Consider the following 14141-nt stretch of genomic DNA (forward strand, 5'->3'; position numbering starts at 1 on the left):
AATTTTCCCTTGAATTGAACTTCCACGAGAAAAATGAATTATTCTTTAAATCAATGGAACTGATTCATCTGAACTAAAGTTCCAGAAGGAATTGCGTATTGTTCTTCGAATCAATGTAATCGATTCCACTGAAATTTTCTTCTAAACTAAAGTTCTAAGGGAGAGTGTTAGTTTTTGAATTCTTTCTTTGAACTGAAGCTCTAGGAGGAAATCTTAGTTTCCTAAACTTTTTTTCCTGAACTGAAGTTCTAAGAGAAAACACAAATTTTCCTTAGATAGTCTGATTGGTCCGGGCATAGTTTATGGAATTTTTGTTTGAATTCTAGAATTTTGGCAAGTATAAATTTTTTGCCTTGACTTAGCTTGACTTGTTTTGTTTTACCTTGTACAAGGTTATGCTTTCCTTGGTTTGGCTTGCTCTTGTTGGCTCTAGCTTTTGCTTTTCTTGATTTTTCCTAAGTTTTTCTATACTAGCTTGCCATTGGCCTCTTCTTGGTTTAGCTTGTTCTTATGGTCTTGTCTTTTTTTTTTTTTTTGGTGGCTTTGCCTTGATTTTTCCTTAGTCATCGTTTGCATTGCTTGACATTGGCCTTTTCTTACCTTGGCTTGCTCCTGTAGCCTTAGCTTTTGTTTTCTTTGATTTTTCCTTAGCTTTTGTTTGCATTGCTTGGCATTGGCCTTGGCTTGCCTTGAGTGCCTTTAAAGTGTTTGGATGGTTGTTGCCTTGAAGATCTCGAGTAAGCCAATGGATATAGCTTTTAATTCAGGAGGTCTTTTATTTTGGACTTAGCTTTCAGTTCTAGAGGTAGCTTTTCCTTCCTTATGGATTTAACTTTTGGTTTCTTTTGAGTTTAGCTTTTGGTTTTGAATGTCTACTCCTATTCTGGGTGTATCCATTTTTAAGTTTAGATTTTTTATGTTTGAACACATAGGTAGGTTCCCTTTCGTACTTGTAGTATTACGGTTATAATGATTTGTGATTAGAATTTCAATCATCTAAGAGCTTTGCTTGTGAAATTTTTCCTTATAAAATGAGGTTGCTCCGACCTTAGATATTATCATTTAGAAATATTGCTAGTGGAAGTTTACTTATGGAATGTGGGTAGCCTTAGATTTTAGATATACCAAATATTTAATTATGGGATATTACTCCCTCTTCAGATGAGTAATAATTAGGCTATTGTTGCAATTGTTTAAAGATAACTATTTTCCAAACTAAAGTTCCATGAGAAATGGACATAATCTTGAATCAATATATGAAAGGAATGATCCAAAGATGAACTTTATTTAGGAACTTTTCCAATTGAGTTGATCTAAGGAAGTGAACTCTAAACTTTTCTCAGAATTGAAGAGAATGAAATATAAGTTTCCCTTTGAATTGATAGAATCAAATCAACTTAACTTTCCTATAAAACTAAAAGTTCTAAGAGGAAATGCTAACTATTCTTTGAATTTTTTCTTGGAAATGATGTTCCCAGAGAAAATGAAATTGCTCTTCGAATTAGCAGAATTGATTCTATAGAATTTTCCTCTGAATTGAACCATATCAGGAAGGGTTATCTGTTCTTTGAATTTTTTCTCTGAACTAAAGTTCTTATGAGGAAATGTTAGTTGTTCTTTGAACATTTTCCTCAAAACCGAAGTTCCAAAAGGAAATGAGAATTGGTCTTTAAATCAACAGAATCGATTCGACTCAACATTTGAATGATAATTGCTTTTCAAACTTCTTATCTTGAATTGAAGTTCGGCCAAACCCTAACTTGCTATGTTGGGCGACCAGGTTAGCATCACTAATGTTTGGTGGAGCACCTACATTTTGGTGCATTCTTCTTTCTTTCCTTAGTCTTTCATTCCATCATATTCCTAATAACTTATCCAATTATAAAGTAAACTAAATATGAGTTGTTCTTTGAAATGTTGAATCGTTTCCCTTTGACTTTTCCTTTGAACTGAAGTTCTAAGCAGAAGTGTTGGTTGTTTTTTAAACTTTTCCTTTAAATTGAAGTTCTATGAGCAAACATGAATTGTTGTTTAAATTGATGGAGTCGATTCTACTTAACATTTCCCATAAACTAAAGACCTACGTGGAAATGTGAATTGGTGAACTTTTTGTACATGTTAACTTAAGAAAAAAGTGAACGATTTTTCGATCAAAGTTCTAGGAGAATTTGAATTGTTTTCTGAATCAATTTTTAAAAGAATGATTTTGAAGGAATATTATTAGATAACATTTTCTCTTTATTAACGTAGAGAAAACTGAACTATTGTTGTTGATTTTAACTCAATTGCTATTGGTGTCAATGTACAAGTGTACACAACAAGTAATAAAGTGATGAGTAATCAAGATCGTCTCCACATAGATTGATGCCACTAAAGTTGCTACAACAATCTCAACAATGCAATCTCTTTTCTAAATCAACTAAAGAGGATTAAAAAGATCAATTAACTCATAAAAATAACAACTCGTCAACATAAAATGCAAGAACAATAAAAAAAAATTTTCACGTTAAACACAAAGTTGAATCAATGAACATGTGGTAATTGAGTGATCAAACTCTCTTAATGGGGTTGACCGTTTAGTTCATATCAAGTTCAGTTGCTATAGCATATGCTACAACACTGGATAGAATTCTCATTCATCCTCAGTTGTAGCATGTTGGACATCTCATACATTTATGCATGACATGACTTAAAATTGTTTGATTTACTCTCAAGTATAAAGTGCCTAGTTATAATATATCTCGGTGAGTCCGAGGTCGATCCACAGAGAAAGAATTTAATTTGTTTACTTAAGTTTATCCAAACAAAAATAAAATTTATAAATATGTAATTTATTTAAGAAAAGTATAAAATTGAATTAGTTAGGGTTATGGATCTACTCTTAGTTGTAAATAAAACTTAATAAATTCTTTTTGCCATTTGTTTAGATTTATTGCCCAAAAGACTAATTATATAAATTATTATTATTTTCCCTTTAATTTTATGATGGATTAAGTATTCATTGTGCCAAAATTAAATTTGTCTACAATAAGTTAAAATACCATTTTACCATACCTTATATTAAGATAAAAAGAATTTATTGTACCAAAATCCCTTATTTGTCTACAATAAATCAAAATTTCATAATATAAAATATGTATAAAATTAAATAGAAAATAATTTAATTTATAAAATTAAAAATAGAATTTGATTAAATCATATTTATTTCCTAAGAGTTTCACCTTCCCGTAACTATTAATATTTAGCAAATATTTTTTTTATAAAGGAAATTACTAAAATTGAAAAACACATAATTAAAAATGGAATTTGAAAATTGAAATTAAACTAATTTTATTGATTGAAAATAAATTATAAAGAGAGATGAGAAGAAGAATTTGAGGGGAAAGAAGAGAAGAGAATGTGTGGAGAGGTGTGTTCACCCCCCCTCTATTTATACTAATACATGGTAAATCCTTACCACAAAAATAAAAAAATCTAATTACATCTTAACCTTACATTTGTCCCACTAATAATCCCACTAATAAAATATAAACCTAACTTATCTACTCAAGCATATCCAACACATTGCACTAACAATTACCACATTTACCGTGGTAAAAATGTAAAAATTTACAATAAAAGTCTTGGATCCTCCTCGACAATGACATAATTTCTCGGAATTCCGGAATCCAAATTTGACATCCATACATTTGTTCGGAGCCTCAAATTGCATGAAATTATTATTTTTACCTAATAAACACACAAAAATATACAAAATCAAATATTTAGAAAAATAATTAGAAATTCACAATATGTTATACAATTACAAATATAAATTACATTAATAAAACAAAACAACATTTTTATCCCTCAATAAACATGCAATTTTTAACACTAATCACACCCCCCAACAATACTTATGGGGTTTCATTAAACGAAAACAACATTTTCGTTATAAAACTCATTAGAAATTCTATCTTCAGGCAGTAGATTATTCAAGCTATTTTTATTTATATTTTTTTACAAAAATATTGCATTTTTAACCCATGTAGCGAGCTTTAGGCCAGTGACTCCCAGTCCAATTGACCTTAGGGCACTAGGTGTTGAAACACCCATACATACTTAATTTATCGGGTTATTAATAAATAAGAAAACAATATATCTATAACCCATGTAGCGAGCTTTAGGCCAGTGACTCCCAGACCAGTTGACCTTTGGGCACTAGGTGTTAAAACACCCCTGCGAACTTAATTACTCGGGTTCTAGATATAACAAAATTAAACTCATTCATTTTTTTTATTTTTCTCTTTTTTTGTTTTATTTTTCACCTCTTTTTTTTTTTGGCAATATACACTTTCTTCCACCTTAGATATTATCCCTAATAAATTAAAAGAACTAAATGCTGCAAAAATTTTAACTTACAACCCACTAGTATGTGTCATAGTGTGTGTGTGAAGAATGATTTAATAATATCTGTTAAATGAATAAACAACAAAATAACTTTATAACTAAATGGAGGAGAGTTCACAAATTTGAGTAATTCAAAGAAAAAGGGAACAAAAACAACTTATTATGAATTTTAAAATCAAAATATAATACAACAAGACTATTAGGATGCATCTCAAAAGTTGTGACTCTTTACACAGCCATCCTAAACACAAAAAAATTATTGTTTTTGTTTTTTTTTGGTTTTAAAAAAAAATAAACACACCTATTTACAATTTACGTCAACTACCCTCCCCCCAACCTAATCTAAACATAATTCATAATTTAAAAATATGCATGCAAAAAGGAAAAAAATTTAACAAAATAATAAAAGATGAAATAGGAAAGATCACACCTTAACAAGCCGCTGAAGATGCGTTTCTAAAGTCGCTACACCCCATATTCTGCCATCTTCGACAAAAGCATTATTAGGATTTACTATATTCCACAGTTGTCAACTATTCCCTCCCCCAACCTGAACAAGATATTGTCCTCAATGACTTAAAGGAAAGAAGTAGAGTTTAGAAGACATAACCTCATAGCTCTGAGAAGATAGTTACAACCGAAGAGTTAAGTCCAACTTTTACTTCTTAGTAGGGCTAGGGTTACCATCATTAGTCGACCATTCCAATGCCAAGGTCTTAGGATCTGGCTCTGGTTTGTAAGCTTGTAAAAGATCAAGTAACTCATTAGTAGTAGAAGCACAAAGAAAGAGATTTTTCACAGAGATTGAAATAAAATGATTCTTAATTGCATGGTTAATGAATGTGAGCAACCCATCAAAAAAATTATTAACATTTAGTAAACCGATGGGTTTTTTATGGATGTTTACATGGGCACAAGATGCAAATGTAATCAATGCCTCTAAAGTTGCAGGATCTCCTAGCAAGAAAATGAAAGCGTTAGCATGATTTAACATCTCAGTTATTCGCTCTTGCATACTTGAGACAACTAACTCTTCTCCAATTGGTACATCAAACATGCATCCCAGAGGTTTTAAGGCTTGTGGAATGATACCTAGTACCTGGTTTCCTCTAATAAAAACAGCTTCTAAGACAAGCTTTGATAACCCGCGGTCACCTCCTCTATATACAAGGTACAATTTCTTCTCAGCTATGGCACGACCAAGATCTATAGCTGCTTGAACGAACTCTTTGTGTTTTCCATAATGAAATCCAGAGAGCACACAAATGTTTTTGAATTGTCTACTCGAAGATGCTGCCATTATAATAATCTTCAAAAACAAGTTATGAGTAGTTTGGAAAAAGAGCTCTTATTTAAAGATCTAAGTGACAGACAAAATGAGAAACAACCGTAAATGGGTTGTTGTATTTTTCAGATGACGCGTAAAGCTCATGTCTCAATTATTCAAAAACAAATAGTAAAAAGAAAGATAAACAGTGAAAAGAAAAAAAAGTACAAGAAAACAAATAATGATTAAATACAAAATCACACCATTAAATGTAATAATGCAAATGATAAAAGAACAATAAAGTAAAATGATATTTGTTGGTAGTTGTGATTGTAGCTCACATCTTCCTCTGGTTTTACGTCCAGTAACGGCTTGAACGCCCTCTATGGGTCGAGGATAGACTTCCCATCCAGTTTTCTTATAAATTGGCAAACATGGTCTTTTTGAGTCAGATTCCCAAGGCTACATTGAGCACATTCTTTTTGGAATAGTCTCCATAACTTGTGTATCTCATATTGCACATGCTCGCTTCGATGCGTCTCAATAGATCGTAAGGTATCATCCAACGATTCTTTACTCATGCCATTTTTAACGAATTTAATTTTATCTTCTTGATTGTCAGAAACCATTCCTAAAGATTTACAAATTTCTAGTTTGCAACTAAGTCGTACACAATTATGACATTCTGAGTCAAGTCTTTTAGCTCTCCGTTTTTTAGCAAATGTGTTTTTACCAAAACCAGGCATGTAAGAAATAAATGGATCAGGAAACTCACCAGCTAATCAGACCTTGCTTCAATTAACCAATGAATATCAGAAGGAATTTCGTTGACCATTAACAAACGCAATCTTTCACAATGAGCTTTGTAAATTTTTTTGAGTGCATTTTGAGGGAGAGAAGGAAAACACTTATGCAATTTATGTTGTATTTCTTCCATGCTTGATTTTGAGATTTCAGTTATTGTGGGAAACTGAGGATACCGCCTTAAGAAGTCATGGAGTACCGTTATCCGCCATTTATACGAGAAAATAAATCAAAACACATCAAAATCAAATCTGCAAAATCAAATCAAACGTGAAGGTGAACAACAAAAAAGAAACACAATATGTACAAAGGAAAATGAACTTACATTCGTCCTCTCATTGAGTTAACCTCAAGCTCAAATTGAAATTCATATATGCCACGCTCTAATGCTCTGAGTTGTCTTTCTTGATCCTCAACGTAGGCCACTAATTCTGGTGGTTATTGTTCCCAAATTGGATGTGATTTACAACTTTGTATCAATCTTCTCAAGTGAAATCTTGTTCGCAAAGTCTTTTAAGATGTGTGAACAGAATCTTCCTTATTGAGGTACTCATGATGTATAATGATGAAGAAAACACAATTATTAAACATACTTAAGTAAGAAACATCACAACGCGTATCGTTCAAGACTGTCAAACAATTCAAATGGTAAGACAACAGTGAAAAGTTAAAACACTCATTAAAAACTTAATCAAGATTTTGTGGGTCACTCAAATTTATTTCGGTGCTTGGTTCACGTGATTGGTTTTCTAGATAGGGCTTTATTCTTTGTCCGTTAACTTTACATGTGACACTATTTTTTGGATTCTCAATGTCTACAGCCCCATGTGGATATACATTTTTTACAATAATGGGCCACTCCACTTTGACTTTAACTTTCATGGAAACAAATGAAGACGAGAATTATAAAGCAACATTTTTGACCAATTTCAAATGTTTTTCGAAAAATTCTTTTATCATGAAATTGTTTTGTTCTTGCCTTAATAATTCTTGAATTTTCATATGCATCATTTCTTAATTCCTCAAGTTCACTCAATTGTAATTTTCGCACATTACCAGCATCATCCAAATTTGAATTAAAAGCTTTAATAGCCCAAAATGATTTATGCTCAAGTTCAATAGGTAAGTGACAAAGTTTACCATAAACTAGCTGATAGGGTGACATTCTTAAAGACATTTTAAATGCAGTACGGTATGCCCAAAGTGCGTCAGTCAATCGAAGAGACCAATCTTTGCGGTTTGGGTTAACTGTTTTTTCTAAAAAAAATTTTATCTCCTTATTTGCTAATTCAACTTGACCATTTGTTTGAGGATGATAAGGGGTAGTAATTTTATGTGTAATTCCATATTTTTTCATTAAAGACTCAAATGACTTATACAAAAATGCCTACCTCCATCACTAATAATGGCTCGAGGGATTCCAAATCGACTTAAAATGTTTTCTCTTAAAAATTTAACGACAGTTTTACTATCATTATTTCGACAAGACATTGCTTCAATCCATTTTGAGACATAATCAACTGCAACTAATATGTACACAAATCCAAAAGATGGTGGAAATGGACCCATGAAATCAATTCCCCAACAATCAAATATTTCAATCTTAAGTGTGGGATTTAAGGGCATCATGTTTCTTTTACTAATTGATCCTAAGTTTTGACAGTTTTCACAAGTTTTGCAACATTCATATGTGTCTTTGATATGGTAGGCCAATAAAATCCACCTTGCAAAATTTTATCCGTAGTTTTTCTTGAAGAAAAGTGTCCACCGCATGCTTCAGAATGACAAAAATTAATGACACTACTTACTTCATTATTAGGAATGCATCGTCGAAAAATCTGATCAGGGCAATATTTGAACAAGTAAGGATTATGCCAATAAAATTTCTTTACTTCAACAAAAAATTTCTTCTTCTCCTGAGTATTCCATTGCGAAGGCATTTTACCTGTAACAAGGAAGTTAACAATGTTAGCATACCATGGTGTTGAGTAACAGATAATAAAAATTAATCAGGAAAGGAATCATTGATGAGTGTTATATCAGTGCAGATTTCAGATGTGAGTCTTGATAAATGATCAACAACGATATTTTTGACACCCTTTTTATCTTTGATGGTGAGGTCAAATTCTTGAGGTAACAAAATCCAACGAATTAGTCTTGGTTTGGCATCCTGTTTAGTCATCAAATATCTCACAGCAGTGTGATCAGTAAAAACAACAGTTTTAGAACCAAGCAAATATGAGCGAAATTTGTTTAATGCATACACCACAACAAGTAATTCTTTTTTAGTTGTAGAATAATTCATTTGAGTACTATCCAAAGTCTTGCTCGCATAATGAATCACAAACGACTTACGATCTTTTTTTTGTCCTAAAACAGCACCAACAACAAAGTCACTTGCATCGCACATTAATTCAAAAGCCAAAAACCAATCAGGAGATTGCATAATAAGTGCAGATGTCAAAAGGCAAATTATTTTCTCAAAAGATTTTTGGCAATCATCAGTCTATTCAAATGGTGTATCTTTTAATAAAAGGTTACAAAGTGGTTTAGATATGACAATAAAGTTTTTTATAAACCTCCTATAAAATCCTACATGCCCTAAAAAAGATCGCACATCTCTAACTGTTTTTGGTTGTGGCAATTTAGATATGACTTCAATTTTTACTTTGTCAACTTCAATTCCTTTCAAAGATACAACATGACCCAAAATAATTCCAGAAGTAACCATGTAATGACATTTTTTCCAATTTAAAACGAGTTCTTTTTTAACACATCTTTTTAAAACTTTTTCCAAATTATCAAGGCAATCATCAAAAGAATTCCCAAACACGGTCAAATCATCCATAAAGACCTCTAAACATTGTTCAATCATATCAGTGAAAATACTTAACATGCATCTTTGAAATGTTGCAGGAGCATTACAAAGTCCAAATGGTATTCTTTTAAATGCAAATGTTTCAAAGGGACATGTAAATGTGGTTTTTTCTTGGTCTTCAAGTGCTATAGGAATTTGATAATAACCTGAATATCCATCTAAAAAGCAGTAGTAGAGATGTCCAGCTACTCTTTCTAAGATTTGGTCAAGAAATGGTAATGGAAAATGATCTTTTCTAGTGGCTTCATTTAATTTCCTATAATCAATGCACATGCGCCAACTAGATGTAATTCGCGTTGGAATTAATTCATCTTTTTCATTTTTAACAACAGTGATTCCAGATTTTTTAGGCACCACTTGTGTAGGACTTACCCACTTACTATCAGAGATAGGGTAGATAATTCCGGCATCAAGTAACTTAAGAACTTCTGTTTTTACTACTTTCATGTGTGGGTTTAATCTTCTTTGAGGTTGTTGACATGTTTTAGCATTTTCTTCCAAATTGATTCTATGTGTGCAAATTAAAGGATTAATACCTTTAATGTCATTTAAAGTCCATCCAATTGCGTTTTTATGCTTTTTAAGAACAAGTAGTAATTTACCTTCTTGGTTGCTTGATAAGGTTGAAGAAATCACTACAGGATAAGTTTGTTCTTCTCCAAGATAAGCATACTTCAATTCTTCTGGCAAAGGTTTCAATTCCAATTTAGGTGCTTCTTGTTGTTCAGTTTTTTCAATGATTCCAAGCTCCTCAAATTTTGGTTTCCCATCATCACTTTGCAAAGTCTGACAAAAATCAAACAACAAATTTATATTAGAAGTATCATGTTCAAGTTATTTATTTGATTCAATCGAATTAATCAAACAAATATCACTAAGTTCAGAAAAACTCCCTTTTTGAATATTCTCCTCTATACAAGATTCAAGCAATTCCTTTTGTTCATCAATTTCATCTTCATTCTCATTTTCCTCATTAGGTTACCTACACATATTGAAAACATTCAATTCCAGAGTCATATTTCCAAATGACAAATTCATTAAACCATTCCTACAATGAATCAAAGCATTAGCAGTTACTAAAAATGGTCGACCCAAAATTACAAGAATTGGTTTATAATTATTTACAACAGGTTCAGTTTCTAAAATAATAAAATCCACAAGGTATATGAATTTATCAACTTGTACTAAAACATCTTCCACTATTCCTTTTGGTATTTTAACTGATCTATCGGCAAGCAAAAGTGTAGTTAAAGTTGATTTTAACTCACCAAGATTAAGTTGAAGATAAACTGAATGTGGAAACAAATTAACACTAGCACCAAGGTCTAACAAAGCATGCTCAATTTTGTGATCTCCAATAATACAAGAAATAGTACGACAACCAGGATCTTTATATTTCAACTTATTATTAGTAGACAGAATGGTACTTACCTGTTCAGCCATGAAAACACTCTTTTTTACCTTCAATTTCCTCTTAACAGTGCATAAGTCCTTTAAAAATTTGGCATATGAAGGTACCTGCTTGATTGCATCTAACAGAGGAATGTTAACTTTCACTTGCTTAAAGATTTCATAAACTTACAAGAAATAACCTTACCACTACGAAGAGTTATAACTGACTTAACTTAGTCCATGGGTGCATTTTAAATCTTAGGATTTGGTTGTGGTTGAGCTGAAAATTTTCCTTTTTCTTGAATTATAAGTGCAGAAGCAATTTTAGCAAGAGTATCTTTCAAATCAGAAAAGGTTTGTGCATTTTGATTGTTAATAGCATCTTGCTTCCTAATGAATGAATGCATTGTATCTTCCAAATTTTTCTATGGTGGTGGAACATATGGTACAAAAGGCTGAGTATTTTGAAAATTTTATGGAGGTAGTGCTTGTGAAGATTGTGCATTATTATTATTCCTCCAACTAAAATTTGGATGATTTCTCCAACCAGGATTATAAGTTTATGAATATGGGTTTGGCTTGTTAAAAGTGTTGATGGCATTAGCTTGATCATGCAAACATTCTTTGAGTGCAGGCAGAGTGGGACAATCTTGAGTGAAATGATCATTAAAACTACAAACATCACATGCAATATCTTGAACATATTTTACTTGATCACTTTTTTTATTTTCCAAAGCTTCAACCTTCCTAACTAGGGATGCAAATTTTGCTTGTAAATCATGATCTTCCCTAAGGTTGTAGATTCCTCCACTAGATGGAGATGGTTGTGGTTTATTAGTCAATTCAAAAGTTCCAACAGTATCCCAATGTTGTGCATTTTCTGCTAATTGGTCAAGGTAATCTAGTGCATCTTCATGATTTTTATCTTTAAATTCACCATTACACATCATTTCTACAATTTGTCTAGTTTGTGGTATTAAGTCCTCATAGAAATAAGTGACCAATCGCCAAGTTTCAAAATCATGATGTGGACATATGTTAAGCAATTCTTTAAACCTATCCCAACATTGGTATAATGTTTCTCCATTTTTTTGAGTAAAAGAAGTGATTTGTCTTTTAAAAGAATTTGTTCTATGAGGTGAAAATAATTTTTTCAAAAACTGTTCTTGCATGTTATTCCAAGTTCTTATTGATCAAGATCGAAGGTTTTGCAGCCAAGTTTTACCTTTATCTTTTAATGAAAAAGGAAAAAGCTTTAATCTAATTATGTTCATGCTACAATTTTGGTCTGTGTATGTATTACAAACTTCCTCGAAATCTCTTAGATGCAAATATGGATTTTCATATTCTAAACCATGAAATGTTGGTAAAAGTTGGAAAATACCTGGTTTGAAGTTAAATCAAGATGCTTCTGGAGGAAATACTATACACGATGGTGCTCAAGTTCTGGTTGGATTCATGTAGTCTTTCAAAGTTCTCGGTTGATCATGTTGAGATTGGTTGTCTCCCTGATCAATTGGAGGATTAAGTTGGCCCAAATTGTTTTCGTCTTGGATCTCGTTCATGATTGGCGGTGGTGATTGAGATCTACGAATTAACCTACCACTTGAAGTTCGAAACCAATGTCTCAAACAATAATTATATCACAAAGATAACAAACAAATTAGTAACACAAAAACTAAATGAAAATTGCAAAAAGAAAACATGAAAATGAAATATGCAAATAATATGAGCGTACAAAAGAAAATTAATAACTTAAAATTAAATAACAACTTTGGTGGTTGAACCCACCAATTAAATTAACAAAAAAAATAAAGCATAAAATAAATGCGAAATAAAAAATGGTGGTTGAACCCACCATATAAAATAAAACAAAATAAAAAATAAAAAATAAAAAAAAAACTGAAATAAAAAAATTAGTAGTTAGTTTGTTAAGTATTTGTAGTTAGTTTGCTTGGTCCAAATTAAGTCCAAAGAAGTCCAATTATGGTCCAAAGAAGTTTAAATTGTAGGTCCGAATTTGAGATTTATGGGAAATTTTGGCTAGGGACCTATGTGAAAGGTTTTGTGATTTTGTGGTCCATCTATAATTATGAGACAAATGAGCTAGAAACGAGATTGTTTTGGGGTACAACTAAAATTACGAAAGATGAGGGGATACAAGAGAATTAAGGAAAAGAAAAAGGGGTTAATTGAAAATTTACACAAAAGTAAAAAAAAAAAGAAAGGAAAAATAAAACAAAATAAATACCTCTCCTCGGCAACGGTGCTAAAAACTTAACACGATTTAAAAATGTTTGATTTACTTTTAAGTATAAGAGTGCCTAGTTATAATATATCTCGGTGAGTCCGAGGTCGATCCACAGAGAAAGGATTTAATTTGTTTACTTAAGTTTATCAAAATAAAAATAAAATTTATAAATATGTAATTTATTTAAGAAAAAATATAAATTAGTTAGGGTTATGGATCCACTCTTAGTTCTAAATAAAACTTAATAAATTCTTTTTGCCATTTTTTAGATTTATTGCCCAAAAGATTAATTATATAAATTATTATTATTTTCCTTTTAATTTTATGATGGATTAAGTATTCATTGTGCCAAAATTAAATTTGTCTACAATAAGTCAAAATACTATTTTACCATACCTTATATTAAGATAAAAAGAATTTATTGTGCCAAACTCCTTTGTTTGTCTACAATAAATCAAAATTACATAATATAAAATATGTATAAAATTAAATAGAAAATAATTTAATTTATAAAATTAAAAATAGAATTTGATTAAATCATATTTATTTCCTAAGAGTTTCACATTCCCTTAACTATTAATATTTAGCTAAACATTTTTTTTATAAAGGAAATTTCTAAAATTGAAAAACACATAATTAAAAATGGAATTTGAAAAAAGGATTTAAACTAATTTTATTGATTGAAAATAAATTACAAAGAGAGATGAGAAGAAGAATTTTGGGGGAAAGAAGAGAAGAGTAGGTGTGGGGGGAAAGAAGAGAAGAGAGGTGTGTTCACCCCCCCTCTATTTATACTAATACATGGTAAATTCTCACCACACAAATAAAAAAAATCTAATTACATCTTAACCTTACATTTGTCCCACTAATAATCCCACTAATAAAATATAAACCTAACATATCCACTCAAGCATATCCAACATATTCCACTAACAATTACCATACCTAACATGATAAAAACTTATAATTTTATAATTACCACATTTACCGTGGTAAAAATAAAAAAATTTACAACAAAAGTCTTGGATCCTCCTCGATAATGACATAATTTCTCGGACTTCCGGAATCCAAATTTGAAATTCATACATTTGTTCGGAGCCTCAAATTGCCTGAAATTATTATTTTTACCTAATAAACACACAAAATCAAATATTTAGAAA

General features: G+C 31.0%; 1 protein-coding gene and 1 non-coding gene across 2 annotated transcripts; one reads left to right on the forward strand and one right to left on the reverse strand.

Moving 5' to 3' along the window:
• Positions 1–5047: 5047 nt before the first annotated feature.
• On the reverse strand, positions 5048–10781 carry LOC127899325 (probable cytokinin riboside 5'-monophosphate phosphoribohydrolase LOGL10). The gene is made up of 3 exons (XM_052432679.1): positions 10770–10781; positions 9941–10124; positions 5048–5682 (listed from the first exon to the last, which is right to left on the reverse strand). Exons 1-3 carry the CDS (start codon positions 10779–10781, stop codon positions 5048–5050), a joined length of 831 nt encoding a protein of 276 aa, XP_052288639.1.
• A 966-nt stretch (positions 10782–11747) lies between these two features.
• LOC127899488 (small nucleolar RNA R71) lies at positions 11748–11854 on the forward strand. The gene has a single exon (XR_008051365.1). It is a non-coding gene; the product is annotated as a small nucleolar RNA R71 (small nucleolar RNA).
• The last annotated feature ends 2287 nt before the right edge of the window (positions 11855–14141 follow it).

Source organism: Citrus sinensis, chromosome 8 (genome assembly GCF_022201045.2).
Source record: "Citrus sinensis cultivar Valencia sweet orange chromosome 8, DVS_A1.0, whole genome shotgun sequence".
NCBI classification, from domain to species: domain Eukaryota; kingdom Viridiplantae; phylum Streptophyta; class Magnoliopsida; order Sapindales; family Rutaceae; genus Citrus; species Citrus sinensis.

Bases quoted from the DNA above. Each gene is read 5' to 3' on its own strand.
- LOC127899325 (XM_052432679.1), bottom strand. The intron at 5,683-9,940 runs GTAAATTACTAC...TTATAATGGCAG, and splicing joins CTTATCAAGCAACCAAGAAG to CATCTTCGAGTAGACAATTC.